General features: G+C 36.5%; 1 protein-coding gene across 2 annotated transcripts in view; it reads right to left on the minus strand.

Annotated features, from left to right (window-relative positions):
* Positions 1-16557, minus strand: part of ITIH2 (inter-alpha-trypsin inhibitor heavy chain 2) — a 519026-nt gene that overhangs the window by 212341 nt on the left and 290128 nt on the right. For both annotated transcript variants that reach the window (XM_044088359.1, XM_044088358.1), the window contains exon 16: positions 1540-1638. In XM_044088359.1, the coding sequence (XP_043944294.1) occupies positions 1540-1638 (99 nt within the window). The remainder of the gene's footprint in view (positions 1-1539; positions 1639-16557) is intronic.

The following is a 16557-nucleotide window of genomic DNA, read 5'->3' on the forward strand; positions in this document are numbered from 1 at the left end:
AGACGTTATACTTGGGTTAACCTTTTTTTGTTTATTGGTGTTGATTTATAATGTGGGATGCTTAAGGTTTACAATAAAATATTGCTGAATTTAGTAAAAATGAAGTTATCACAAAGTATAAAAAAAATTTAAATATACTTACGATCCCTTAAAATAGTCATTTATTTTATATCTAAAAAGTACAAAAGCAGCTTGTTTTTTCATCAAAAAGACTCCCCAGACATAGTTAATTTGCCCCAGCTACTGAACATAACTCTTCTAATAAGATGTTTCCACTAAAATGTCAACAAAATAAATTGTTGGTATTCTTAAAGAGACTCAATCCCAGGTTCTGTAAAAATTAGAAGAAAAGATATATATTTCACATGGAACAGTTCCCCAAAGAGGACTTATCTTCCAGAAGAAGAAGATCGGTGCTGACCTTTAATCCTATGAAGACCAGAAGTTTTCTCTTGAGGACAGCAAGAAAGTACTGAAGAAATTGAAGCTTGGGCAGCTGCCCCCCCCCCCTTCTGGAGCTCATGCCACAGCAGCCAGGATGCATGTGTGGAGGGGAGCCAGAGATTTTGGAGCCTGATCGGTCATTCTACTCAGACCAGGACATAACTATATAGCTATAGGCTACTGCAGCAGAGAAATGATGAACATTTAAAAGTCTGAGGGCAGGAAGGAATGCCTGAAGTGCTACAAATTCAGTCTTATTCTTATTCTCTTTATATGCCCGGAATCCTTCTTTCTTCATTGACTGCACCTCCTTGTTTACCCAGCCATCCATCACCACACCCACTCAATCACTGGTGTGCCTCCAGTCAATACTTTCTATGTGATCTATGGTTATAAGTATTTTAAAATATTCACTTCTCACCACTATTCCATCTCCCCTCCAAAGTCCTTGTGCCAGGGGTCTGCTTTACTAAAGAGCATCTACTGTATCTACAGGGCCACACCAAATAAAGCTGTAGGGATGTTTTTCAGTAATCTTGCACATTGTTATTTTACACTAGCAGTTGACATGTGCCCCTGAAGGTCTTGCCTAGTACTCCAATCTTACCTGAAATGGCTCCATGACAATTTAATGTTTATCTTTGTTTCCTTAGCAAGATCCATTCTATCTTGCAGTGTGGGAAAATGTGAGCCTATGTATGAAATTCAACAAAATAGAAGCAATTGTGACTTCTAAACTGACAATGATAATGCCTTCATGTTGCTGCCATCAGCTGCAGTCTAGCTGTTTGTGCTGATCTATTTTTGGTACATATAGGCTTGCAAGGAAGTAAACAAACCCAAATGACAAATGCTAAAAGTCATGCTGTGAGATTTCTGGAATGAGAAACTTGACTTTGTCTTTCAGTTCATTGCTTTATTTAATTAAAAGATTAATACTGATTTATATGTTTGATATCCTCATCTAAAATATATATTTTTTATACTTGCTCCTTTCTTTGCCAAGACAGATCCCATACTTCCTTGCAAAGTGCATAAACAAATCCTTTTGTCAAGTGTCAAAAAAAAAGCTGTGACATTGAGATGATTACTTACCAATTGTAGTGTAAGTAGGTCCACCTATAACTGATTGTGTTGATGTAGGTTGGTCTGGGAAATTTTTAGGAGATGTCTTCTGGCCTGGTATAGTTGTACCTATAAAATAAGAAAGGAAGGTTATTCAGTAAAAATATAGATAGATAGATAGATAGATAGATAGATAGATAGATAGATAGATAGATAGATAGATAGATAGACAGACAGACAGATAGATAGATAGATAGATAGATAGATAGATAGATAGATAGATAGATAGATAGACAGATACATAGATAAAGATGTACAAAGACAAAATATTTACATAGCTAGAGATGTACATATAGATATGGATATAAAATTCACTTTTAACTTTCCAGTTTGAAACATAACTTCTGCCCATTAAGTAATACAGCAGAATTCATCTTGTCTCTTTCATATCATGTAGCTTTAGCTGTATCAGTTGCAGTTTTAGAGGGTGATTGTCTGAGGTGGTGTCAACAGTTCAACCAGTAACCAAAAATGCTGGAAGATAAGAAAACTTTGGGTTCTTTCACAGCATCTGGTGTTTTGATTAATTTTCCAGTCATGATACTGCAGTATAATATAACATAGGTAACTGCTACATTCCTGACTATGCCATTTTTCAGACAAGACATTCTCTGCCACTGCTTATGTCTAAGATTGAACTGTTGTGTGCACGTTTGGATCAAGTTGATGCAAATCAAAAGCTATTTAAAGACTTCATGGCAATTAGTACAACTCCTGTTAATGTACCTCTTGTGGATGTTCACAATTCGATTAATAATTTACCTAACAGATCGCTAGGTTGCGATCTAAATGGCATTATTGATGACAGCACTCCGCCACCGGGTCAAGGGTCACCAAAAGCCATGCCACACGCTGCCAGACTGGAGGGCTCGACTACGCAGACGCAACCTGGCGTCTCCACTCGACAAGGTGTTTCGTCAATTAATCCACCACTATCAATCTCTCTAGGACACTGTACCACGAATAACAACTCAACAAATAATTCACCTACTATGTCTTCATTAATCAAAGACACCTTCGTGTTTGGAAGGGACACAGTAGGTTACGCTGTATCCACCAACAATACTGATGGTTTGGTTCAAGACAAAAATGCAACATCGGATATTGTGAGTAATCTCAAATCTCTTGATAACCATTTGTTTAAGTTAAAAAAGACGCAGCTTGAAATCGCTTATTTCAAAGAATGTTTGAAATTAAAAGTGGCACCTAAAGGGCTACGTAGGACTCAGAATCCTACAGGTCTAGTGAAAGGTTCTCCATTTTATAATGAATTGATCAAACTATTTGACCGCCAGGGAGCTGAACTGCTTAATCTCATGGCTAAACATTATTCTATTTTGGTAAATGAGTTGACTGAAACCATCTTAGTACTTGATATGATGGTTACTAGTGATCCGGAGTTCAATAGGTACAAGTACGATTATTCTAGGACATTAACAAGTATAGACAAATATATGTTCAAGCTTCAGCTAAATAAAAGCAAGAAACTTGAAAGAGACATTAAAGCTTACAATGACGATACAGCGTATCCTGTGCCCTCTCCAGCGCAATCTTGGCAACGTTTCACTACTAAAAATAGTAGTCAAAAAATTGGCCCAGTGACTGAGCCGAGTAACCAAAGGGTTTCAGGCACCAATGATACTATCACTGACTCCACTGGGCTTGATGACAACTACTTAAATGACGATACAGAATTTCCACCTTTAAGAAGAAGTGAAAGGCTCCAGAATAATTCTAGAGCCAATTACAATCCGTATACAAGAACTAATAATAACACTGCTCCACCTATTAGTAGTGGCCCACACCAAGATTCCAATGGGGCTAGGCCAAAACAACAAAGACCTGTCCATAATTTTAACACAAATCCTAAGGTTAACAGGTCTAAAAATTTTTAGTTGAGGAGGAACCCGGTGAAAACATTGATTTGGTTGACACCGAGCATCCCTCCTTAGACATTTCAGACTTCTCTTTGAACAGTTTTGATATTAATTGTGAAGGTAGCCTTTTTGAAGAAACTAGTGATGTCACAGGCCTTGATGGGCCCACGATTCTAACTAACCATAATGGCGATTTTAAAGTGTATAATTTCTCTTCTTGCCCACTACCTCAAGAGTTGGTTGAATTATTATCCAAGGGTCAAACATACATCCCCCATACCAAAATTGATCTTACTTCAACAATTTTAGATCTCAAACTGTATACGAGAAAGTTGAATTTCCAACTCTTATTTGGGGATACAAATAGTTCAGGAACCCCTCCATTGTTCCACATTCCTAGCACATTCAATCTACCACTTCATCCTGCTATACAAATGTTTGAATCTGTCTGTGAGTTGGACTTTAGATCTTTAGCTAACGAAAAGCTTTACAACACAGCTAACTCTAAAGAATTTGATTTAATTAAATTCGTCCACTCACAGAAGATCAGACTATGTAAGCCTGACAAAGGTGGTGGTATCGTAGTTTTTGACATAGATGACTATAATTTAAGGATGACTACTCTTTTAAAAAATGAATCTTATGCATTGAGTTCTAGATCTGAAGTGAACAAGGCATATAACTTGGTGGAGTCATGTATTAACGATTTGTTCATAGAGGGATGCATTGAACAGAATGCCTTGAATTATATGACCACTTCCTTCCCCATCTACCCGAGTCTCTTTGGGATCCATAAAATCCATAAAGATTTATACAATCCACCAATGAGACCATTGGTAGATGGACGAGGATCACTGTTATATGTCTGTGCTAAAGTTATAGACACCTTTCTACAAAAAGTAGTAGCAGGTGAGAAACAAATCTGTAAAGACTCATGGTCTTTTTTGAAGCATATCAACACACTAGATTTTGATGCTAATTCCAACTTCTTAACCATCAATGTCAAAGATTTGTACACCTGTATTCATCACCTTGTTGCTACAGAATGGGTGGCACATATGATGCATAAGCATAATGTTCCAAAATCAGACATTTCTTTAGTATCTGAACTTTTAGACCTTGTCCTCTCTAGTAACTTTTTCATATTTGATAAAACATTCTATGTACAAAAAGTAGGTGTGGCTATGGGTTCCCCGTGTGGAGCAACTGTGGCAAATTTAGTGATGGCCTTTTGGGAATCAGACTTTGTTTTCAAACTAAATTTATATTTAGACAAAGTGGTTTTCTATACTTGATACCTTGTTGACATCTTTATCTTGATAAAAGGCAATGATCAAACAGCTTCACAGTTAGTTGATGCGTTCAACACCTCCACTGAGTTTTTAAAATTCACTTATACTTTCAGTAACTATTCAATTTCATATTTAGATGTACTTCTATCTAAAAATATTGAACTTAATAGTTACTCAGCCAGAATTTTTCGTAAAGCTACCTATTCGAACACTTTCCTTCACTTTTCAAGTTGTCACCCTCTACATCAAAAGAGAGCGGTCATAAAAGGGCAATTAGTAAGAGCGGCCCGGATAGTTACTCTTGATTCTGAATTTGAAGAGGAATGCCAGTTTTTAAAGAAAACTTTTATCCAAAAAGAGTACCCGATGGAGCTCTTAGATGAAATTATAGCCGAGGTGAAATTAAAGAGAGAAAATAAAATCTTCGAACCTTTATTGGCTATTAAAACAACCCTTAGTTCCAACATTATGACCGGGGACAACTTTAATAATAATGAATGTGAAGGACAACAAATTATTAGTAGTAACATTAACACAAAAAAGAACAACAGTTTCATCACTACTTATGTCAAATTAAGTTCTTTTTGTATAAACATTTTAAAGAAGAATTGGAACTTATTTAGAACCAATATCAATTTACTAGATAAAATTGGATATGGACCTAGCGTCATCTTTAAACGTGGCCGTAACTTAAAAGATAGGTTAAAATATAAGAACTATTTAACGAATAGGTTGATAGGTATTACTAAATGTGAAGCATGCAACATGTGTAGACACATTTACGTTTACAACTTTTTCACGATAAATGATGTCAAATATAAACTTTCCAACAAATATAATTGTAACTCTAGAGGAATAGTCTATTTGGCCAAGTGTACTCTTTGTCCTGCCTTCTATGTGGGAAAAACTGAGCGTAGACTCAGAGACAGGGTATATGAACATATGTACGCTGTCACCCACAAGAAAGCTGACAATGCGTTAGCCAAACATATCAACCATTATTCCGACCATTCCTTTAAGTTTATCGTCATCGATAACATAGAGCATAATTTTAGAGGTTGTCCATTCCCTTTAAAACTATTAGAATTAGAACTAAAATGGCAAGTCAAATTAGACGCAGGAAGGTTTCCTGGCCTTAATGATGCCCTTTCAATTGGCGTCCTTTTGAAACTTAAAAGTTTAGAGAGATAACACCACTGACATATATACGACTTTACAATAAGGAATTGTGAATTGATCTATTTTAAATGGATGAAGTTTTTATTTCATTTTTTATTTTTATTTCTTATTTAACATCAATCAAGGATATGTGTATTTTTGCCTAGAAGAAACTATCCACGTGCACTTTAAATGTTAAAACTTTAAGCTTTTTGATAAAAAGTTTTTTAATTATCTAATCATTGAATAATTATTTGAATTTTGGCACCTTTTTTACTTTATAAGGATCCAAGTTGTATGCTTATTTATTCTGAGGAAGGCTAACTACTGGTAAGCCGAAAAGCGCTTCAAATTTTGTGATTAAAAAAGTTCACTCCAGGCCGGATGTGTTGTTTTGTTTTACTAGTTTGTTTGTGGAGTTCGGGTTTTTACTGCAGTATAATATAACATAGGTGACTGCTACATTCCTGACTATGCCATTTTTCAGACAAGACATTAAATGAAGGTCTCATCTGCCTGATTTGGTGGCAGCTCAGGTGGATGTAAAATATCTCACAGCATCTATTGAAAAGAGTAAAGGAGGTTTCCTGATGTCCTGGCCAAACTATGCCTAGTTATTGTAAATACCACCTTTGGTATTCTTACAGAAAAGGCGGCTGGCATAGTGGGACAAACCTGGTCTGTAAAGGCATAGAATAAAAATAATAAAACAAAATTAAAAATAAAAAGATTGCTAGCACATGTATACCATTTTTGTTTCAAAATTACTATAGTAAGAAAATAATAATTTTATTGCTGTTTTTCTATTGTCTATTAAAGAGCTGGATCATGAAATCAATAATATATGTTCAAAAATTCTCATTTTATTAGTTACACAGTCGTTTCTAAATTGTAAAGTAAAAGAAGCATTTTTATGATATATTTTAGAGTATATTCAGATACCTCTAATATGATGCTTTTGGCCTTATCTGTATCCTCATCAGGATCTGCTCTAATGCTAGCTCTAGCAGAAGCAGACAAAGTGAAGCTGAACATGTCTGTGATAGATCTTACTATCCAGTATACTAATTCCTGTATTAAGACTCTCAACAGAATCTGGGTGAGTTATGGACATCAGTATTGACATAAGGAAAGCAACTTCATTTTGTGCAAAATCAGCTACTACTTTTTTATGGCAGATCGATGAGACAGAGGCTTTAAACTCTTACTGCAGTGAGGCAACCTGGGTTTCATTAATAGTCTGGGTGATGGAGGAGTCCACAAAAGAGGATGGGTGTTTTGCTTATGCTTGTGGGACAAAGGTTGCCCAATCACTACAGCAGCAATGCTTTTCCATGTAGGAGGGGGTGGAATGCAGCATGTCACTGAGGATGTGTACTTGCCAAAGTACTAACAGCAGCTTTCATGGTACATGAGAGGAAGCATGCATGAGTCTAGGCAGGCTTTGTGATGGGTGTGCATGTCAGCATCTGTAGGCTAGGGTTGAGCTTTGGAAACAAGCCTGATCTTCAATTTATAAAAGACATTGCTACTAGGAATGGGATATTGGGTAGATTGCTTGCCTAGAATGAGAGTCTGAACCACATTCTTTGGGGGGGTATCAGACCCTAAGACTAGTGGCACAGTTCTTTTGCTATTCCCATAGTACAGCTGAAACACAAAAGCAGGACACAAGCAGCCTTTATCCCTGCCTGAATGATGACGCTCTTTCTCTTTCTCTCTCTCTCTGGTTGGCTCTTGCCTGTGGCAGCAGACAGCTATTATTCTCTGGACAATGAATTGATACTTGTTTTTGGATTTTCAACTTAAGGCATATTTAAATAGAGTAAATGCTCATATTTCCAACACACAGGATCTCATTAATGAGGTTGTGAAAATTCCTTGGAATCATGAGTATTATTGGGCCACTATTGATGTAAAGTCTTTATATACTAATATTGAGACCAAATGGGGACTTGAATCTATATCCAGTATGTTAGGTGAGGGACCTAGAACCAGTTTTTTGACTGGTTTATTGGAATTTTGTTTGACTCATGGTTATTTTCTGTTCAACAAAGAATACTTTTTACAAGTGAAGGGTACTGCAATGGGTGCAGCTTATGCATCATCCTATGCTGTGATTTATATGGATTCTTTTGAAAAAAAAGTTTATTTATCCAACTGATTTTTTTAAAAATAATGTGGTTTTGTGCAAACGTTTTATTGATGATTTGATCTTTATTTGTAAGGGGGATATGTTTGAATTCTTTGAGTTTTTTGAGATATTGAATAATAATGAACAAAATCTCACTTTTTCATATGAGGTCAACAGAAATGAAATTAATTTTCTTGATGTGACTCTATTTGAATGTGATAACAGGATAGAATTCAGACCTTTTAGAAAGCATACTTCAGTGAATATGTTTCTGCATGCAACTAGTATGCATCCCCCACATTTACTAAAAGCATTACCACATGGGGAGTTTAAAAGAATCCATAACCATACTAGCATAGATTTTGAAGTGGAAAATGAACTTAATAAAGTATATTTGAAATTATTGGACAGAGGATATAATCCAAATCATTTGTTAAGATGCTGGGATAGCATCATTGGAAAAGGCTCCATGCAACCAAGTTTAGTGGGTAATATCAATAAGCCTATGAAAATGGATGAAACCAGTGAAGATACTGAAAAAATATTTTTTGTAACCAAATTTACAACTTTTTCTAACAAACTTGTATCATTGGTTAAAAAATGTTGGTATCTAATATGTGATGATGAATCCATAGGCCAATTATTTCCACATTTTGTAACTTTTTCTTATAAGAGAGGAAAAAATCTAAAAGAAATATTAAATATTAATTTATTATATTTGGAGAGACCTATTTCTGTTAAGGTGGGCACTTTTGTTTGTGGTTCTTGTAGTGTATGTGATAGAGTTATTAATGTGAAATCTATAAACAAGGTAAACCATATTTCCAGACATTACTTTAATTGTAAATCAACTAGTGTTGTATATATATTGGGGTGTTCCTGTATTAACACCTGGTATATAGGACAAACTAAGAGGATGGTAAGAATAAGAATACTGGAACATTTGAAAGATATAAGAAATTCTAATGAATTCAGTCCAGTTGCGAAACATTTCACTGAAAAACATAGTGGCTGCCCTGATACTTTAAGATTTAGTGTTTTGGGGAAACCTTTTGCTCAAAGGGGAGACAATATAGTAAATAAATTATTAGAGTTAGAAACTAGAATGATATTAAAATTTAATACCTTAAAACCAAATGGTTTAAATCAGGAATTGGGTATTTAAAATTATTTTCAGCATTATTATATGATATTATTATTTATTTTTATATATATACATAATTCATATAAAACATATATTTTAATATTTATTTGTTTGTTAAAGAATATTTTTTCAATATGTTCAATATTTATTAATTTATATGCATAGAAAACTTTATATAAAACTAATGAATTTTGAAAATGTTTTTTTCTAAGGTCACTTTAAATAATGCTTATTCCTTTATTTAATTGAAACTTTATTTGATTAATTAATTAATTGTTTCTAATCAAAAGGTATAAAAATGTATTGCCATGGTGGACTAAAATGTGATCCTTGAAGGTGAACTGCCGAGGTACCAGATCGCTGGAGTAATAAAGGAATTACTGGTGAAGTACTGGCTGATTGGTGTGTATTCATACTCTGTTTTTCGGGTTTTTGTGTTTTCGGCAATGAATTGATACAAAGCTAGTCTGATGGAGGTGCTGATTGTTGGGAGGCAGAGAGGTATAACTATATAAAAAGGAAGTATCCTGCTAATCAGTGTCAGTGCTGACATAACTGCAACAAGGATTTCAAGAAGGTGGATAGAATATGTCACTGGTGGTAACCTAAACTTTTTCAGAATAGCAGTTGTTTATCAGTTTTGTCCCCTGGGCCTTTTGCTATTTCATCCTCTACATGTCTAACAACGGCAAGATAGTTGGTTAGAATTGCGTTCACTGCACACTCATGGTATGGAGATTATCTTATTCTTCCTATATTTGCTGAGCACTATACCTTAATCTCTAAGGTTTCCATTTAGCCTGTTAGGCCAAACAAGATCAGTTCAAAGCATTCAGTTTATAAAGACATGCAAGGAAGAAAACAATTCTTCCATAATGGAGCACTTTATTATTCCCTTAATCACAGAGTAAATGGCTAATGTAAGTCAATCTACACCAGAGTGCATCACTTATTATAAATATTATTTCTTTATTCAGTCTTGTGGCTACTCCAGTTTTGCTGCCTAACTTGTCCAGTCAAGTCCTAAACCGCTATCTTCTCATGCTCTTTGTAGGGTGTAGGAGCTATAGTATAGGGCCTGAGCTATGTGAGCAATGCTCGTTGTGATGTGAAACACTGAAGATTAGTTAGTGTGAGAGCAAGAGCAGTGCTAATAAAATGAAAGCTGAATCTTGGTTAGTCAGATGGGGAAATAGATTAAGTGGAGACATTAGCCCAGGTTTAAGAAAATTGTTAATGGAAGTCCAAATAACATAGGATTAAATCTTTGAGTCCTGTAGAGAAGTGTAGCAATTTTTTTTATTGAGTAGGATGTGTTTTATGGAGAGATTGTGGAGTTTCAAGTAAGACTGGAATACAAAACAATGTTTGTTTATATGCTGTATTTTCCAAGCATTGTCTCATTATCTCAGGAAACATTTGACCTGTGATTTTAGGCAATGATTTAGATTAGGTTTAAATATGTCCTTTCTAACTGTGACATGGCTATTAAGCATGTTAAGGAAGATGGTATTAAAGGTGAGAACTGTTTGGTCTGGTAGAAGATGTTTGAGTGTAGTCTAATTAATATCTGATAATGAAGAGATGAAGATATTAAGGTCAATGTTTGTAAGATTTCTAATGTAAATAAAATATGATAGTAGAAAAAGTGGCATGTTGATTGCTTAATGTGTCCAGAAGGATACCGTGTGCTGTTTTTTAAGATGAGGAGTTGGTTAGGATACAGTTCAGGGCAAGAACTTTATTGGTAGTTTTAGTTAATCTGATGGGAGAGTTGATTAATTGTGTAAACTGAAATAGGTTGATTGAAGTTTAAGCAGTGTTTTGACTGAGTATATTCCAGTCATGCTTAAAGTCACCAAAGATGAGGGTTTCTTGGCTGACATTGGATAATATCCAACGCAAGGTGTCTTCCATTGTAGAGATATCATTGCTTGGGGGAATGTACAGAGTACCCAGACAGATTGATTTGTTTTGGTTAACTTTTAAGCAACAGAGTAGGGTTTCTGCAGTAGATAAAATGGTTAAATTATATGACTTTGTATAAAAGTTAGGAGACTTGACTTCATAAGAGCTACACTCCCTTCTTTCTTGTTATCATCTCAAATGGTATTATAATCTGATAGGACATATATATTAGTATCAATGCAAGGTTTAAGCCAGGTTTCAGTGAGAGCAATGACATCAAAATTATGGGTAGCAGCCAGGCATGATATTCTAAGAACTTTAGAAACACTCTCCCCGGGATTCATGAAGCTCAGTGCAAGGACGGCGTTAGCCTTGCACCGACTGTGGCGTAGAGATGGCACAGCAGCACCACATGCATATTAATGAAGGTGCACTGCCGCAACATCCACATGCATAGGAAACGTGCGCGAGTGCAGGGGGCGTGTCTAAGTGCTGCACGGAGGCGTGAACATGTCAGCTGCAGACGAGCAACCTAAAATGCTGACTAGTACAGCCTGCCTCTAATAATAATCATTCCTATCAGTGTCGGTGGATATGGAAATGTATGCAAAGCATACAAGACAGTTTTGCGAACACCAAAATAAAAAGTAAACACAAAGGCATGTAGCTGAATATTGAGTCCCCGTCCTTCGAACAAATGACATTTAAAACCCTGTGTCCGTATTCCATTGTAGTGTTGATTGTTATACCAAGTGGAAGCGAAACACAGCGTCTTAACACACCGCTGCCATTTGCTAAGCCAAGCCCAATGGTTAGGGTTACCACATCTCCCACATTGTGAGGGACAGTCCCCCTCTGGGCAGTTGTGTCCATACCAAAACCATTAGACATGTTAAATGTCCTGCGATTGTAGGACATAATTATGTCCCATATTTTATGTAATAGTTCCATTCAATACTTATTTAGCAATATTTAGTGCTGTTATATCAGGTTGGCCAGAGGTGAGCACACCTCTGCATCCCCAAACACAGGTAGGATGCTAAAAGTGGAACTAACTATGTCCTCGTGCTAAGTCTGACTTTCATCTAGGTACAGGGTACAGTCCTGGTCCCCAGTCAGACAAGACTAAACACAGATGACCACATGAACACCCTGACAATCAAATACACAAATGTGCCAGGACTATAGGCTTTGGAGGTCTGAATATACATTGAGTGAGTCAACATGCGGCCCAGGTCCAGAGCAGTAGGGAATGGCGCATGTGTAGTAGTCTGGTTTCCCAACAGGAAAATGGATGCCTGCTGTGTTAGTGAAGTGTTGAGGCATGTGTTCGGGTAACTATGAACCATGGGTATACATATAAATGAAGCAGAACACCAATAGTGTAGTGATTAGAGCATCCGACTAACGAGCAGACATTGCCGGTTCGACTGCAGCACACACCATTTATGACGCGTAATCCGTATACGAGCATATCTTGCTAATTTTATGCTGTATAATGATATAATACCAATGAAATGTGAACTGGGGTGATGTATCACAGTAAGAATGTAGAAGGATTTTGCGTGATGTGAATCGGCGGTTAAATGAAAAACCGCAGCTGAAAAGTGTTGTACTCACCCTTTGTCCAACGGCCCTTGTTCCGCCACAGCAGTTATACCTAACATCGATGTTATCACAAACATAGCAGACAGCACAGTCATTCAACAGTATGATCAAAGTAATTAAATCATATAGATGTGTATGCATGTGCACGTACACATGTATATATATATATATATATATATATATATATATATATATATACATATATATACATATAGGGTAACCACCTGTCCCACTTTGCAAGGGACAAAGGGACAGTCCCTCTTTGGGCAGTTGTGTACTGTACAGTTAGTGTCAAATGGCAGATGTCCTGAGATTTAATGACAAAAATATGTCCTATATTTATATAATAGTTGCATAAAACAGTTATTCTGTATCTGAAACACCTAAATGTCATAAGACACTGAATAAGCAACTAAAATGCTACAAGAATAAGCTGTCAATTAGGCATAAAAGTGAGGTTCTATCCTTTGTACTGGCTGCGGGTATGTGTCAGCCTGCAAAATCTTGACGTTAATACCAAATATGTCCCACTTTGGCCATTTGAAAGGGTGGCAACTATATACATATATATATATATATATATATATATATATATATATATATATATATATATATATATATATATAGGAAACAAGAAAGCATTCATAACGAATGCAAAGGAATATAGCAGAGGAACACCCGTATTATCTAGTGCTGATATATCACGCTGGCCAGAAGTGACCAAAATCCCTGAGTCTTAAACCACAGGTAGGATGCTAACAGTGGGAGTAACCTTGTCCATGTGCTAAATCTGACTTTCAAACAGGTACAGGGCTGTCCCAGTCCCCAATCGGACAAGCCTAAACCCAGATGACCACATAAACACCTTGACAATCAAACACCCTATGTGCCAGGACTATAGGCTTTGGAGGTCTGAATATACTCGGAGTGAGTCAACATGCGGCACGGGTCCAGAGCAGTAGGAATGACGAATGTGTAGTAGTGCGGTTTTCTCAACAGGAGAATGGATGCCTGCTGTGTAAGTGAAGTGTTGAGGCGTGTGTTTGGGTAACTATGAACCATGGGTATACATATAAATGAAGCAGAATATCAATAGTGTAGTGGTTAGAGCATCTGCCTAACGAACAGGCATTCACAGTTCAAGTTCGACTATAGCACATATCATTTTTCTTGTGGAATGAATGTCGCTCTGCTCTAAAGCTGACATTTAAACATGTAAAAGTGAACATGTGTGTTGCATGGGACTATTAACCAGATCCCTTCAATCAAAGTGGTACTGTCATAATGAATAAGGCACAGGTAAGCACAAATAAGTGGCAGTAAACATATGTAACACACAGTAAGCATAGGCAAGTGCGCCTGCATGGGTGTAAGCAGCTCCCAGCACAGGAAATGTATTTTTGTATGTACAGATTTGATATATATATAAAAAAATCTGTGGTGGTGGTGCTGCGTTAGCGTTGTCACCTCACAGTTAGACGTTGTCCTGTTCAATTCTCAGCTAGAGCTTCTTCTGTGTGGAGACATGTGTGAATGGGCGTATCTTCGTTGAAGGTTGTGCATCAGAGCTGGCAACTCAGCACATAAAAATCTACTGCCAATCATTAGCGGACTGGAGTTCTGCTGTGGCGACCCCTAACCATGAAAAGCCGAAAGACACAACAACAACAGATTTAATATATATATATATATATATATATATATATATATATATACACACACACACACACACACACACACACACACACACACACACATATATATGTGTGTATAGATATATATTTATATACATGAAGTATATATATATATATATATATATATATATATATATATATATGAAGAATGAATGTCGTACCAATAAAGCATACACAAGGGATGTGAAGAGAATCAAGAGCAAATATGGTATTATATAGTGCTGTCAGCATATGTCATAAAAAGCTGCCCAGGAGTGAGCAGAGCACCACTACTCACACCACAGGCAGGGTTTTACCAGTGGGAGTAACATTGTTGAATTGCTAAGTCTACTTTACACACAGATGGAATGTAGTCCATGCTGGGACCACCAAAAATTGTAAAGCGCAAATGGCTGTAATCCATAAACCCAGGAAAGGCACGTATGTGCAAATATTACATGGTGGGAGAGCCTCTGAATACACGAGGCGGGACACAATATGTGTTGGGCCCCAAACGCTCTGGAGAGGGCAATGTGTAAAGGTGTGTCATGGCTGCAATAACAAGTGGATAATGGATGTTACGCATGTAAATTCAACATGGGTGGGGTGGAAGAACTATGGGTATGCAATTGTGGATCCAGGCATGCCAGGGTTGGATGGCCCGGTTCTAATGGACCGTCCCGTGGAGGTCAGGTAGTTCGTAATAGGTATATATATGCATACACGGGTTCACTTTATAATCTCGAAATTGTGAAATACTGAATGTCAGAATATCTAGATCATAAAGCCAAAACACCACAATCCCGAATGTCCATAATCGTGAAATTCAAAATCCCGACACTTACATACAAACACTCACATACACACAACTGCCCCTCACACAGAAACAAAACTAACCTACACTAGAAACAAGCAAGGGGGCTTTGCCCCCCTGCACACCCCCATGTGGGGGGCTCTGCCCCCCACACCCCCCTACTTACATATTCTAACTCCAACACTGCACAATCACACACACAAAGGCAACTCACACCCACACATTTCACAGCCCCTTGCACGCACACATCACAACCAAAACACACACTAACATACACTACAGCACATAACCTACACACTCATACAAACTTACCTGCACTTACATCCATTCATACACCGCAACATCAGAAGCTCCGAACTTCGAGATTTTGAATTTCGCGCTTCTGGTGTTTCGTGATTCCGAGCATTCGGGATTAGAATCTCAGAAAACTGAAATTCGGTATTTCAGTTTTTCGAGATTCTAAATGGAACCTGCACACACACATGCAGACAACAATATGTTGAAGTACATTCTCTGTAACACATGCATTCCATATGGTGACATAAATAATAGGAATGTGCACATACAAACATCTCATAAAAATCTATATAAAAAAAATCTACTAAAAGGAAGAAAAAATCTTACTTTACATAAAAACTCTTCTATTTAGAATAAAGTATAAAAATTATTAATAACTTATACAAACAATATATAAATAAATATTTAATATATCTATACACAAAAAAGGAGTCACTGGTAACATCTAACAGCCTATGATGTACTACATCAGGTGGTACTAACTTGTGATAACCTATTAAAGCCTCTCTCTCTGCCTTTTAACTAATACTAAATCTGAAGTAAGAAGAAAAGTATCGACAAATGCTCTGAGTAAGCATGCCATGGAAAAAGGTGAAAGACATATATTTAAGTTTAGGGTATTAAGTAAAATGGAAGTGAGTTTAAGGAAGGGTGACATTAATAATTTTTTGGAGCTGAGAGAACTAGAGTGGATTATTAGGCTCCAGGCGGATGTACCCCCTGGTTTGAATAATGCAGTCAGCTTGAAGCCAGTATTAGTTAAAAGGCAGAGAGGGAGGCTTTAATAGGTTATCACAAGTTAGTACCACCTGATGTAGTACATCATAGGCTGTTAGATGTTACCAGTGACTCCTTTATTGTGCATAGATATATTAAATATTTATTTATATATTGTTTGTATAAGTTATTAATAATTTTTATACTTTATTCTAAATAGAAGAGTTTTTATGTAAAGTAAGATTTTTTCTTCCTTTTAGTAGATTTTTTTTTATACAGATTTTTATAAGTTGTATATTACACATACAAACATCGACAGTAGATGGAATAATAGGCTGTGCAGAAGAGGGACAGGACGAATCACAC

The sequence above is a fragment of the Protopterus annectens genome, chromosome 11.part0 (assembly GCF_019279795.1).
Source record: "Protopterus annectens isolate FY-2018-M chromosome 11.part0, PAN1.0, whole genome shotgun sequence".
Lineage (NCBI taxonomy): Eukaryota > Metazoa > Chordata > Ceratodontiformes > Protopteridae > Protopterus > Protopterus annectens.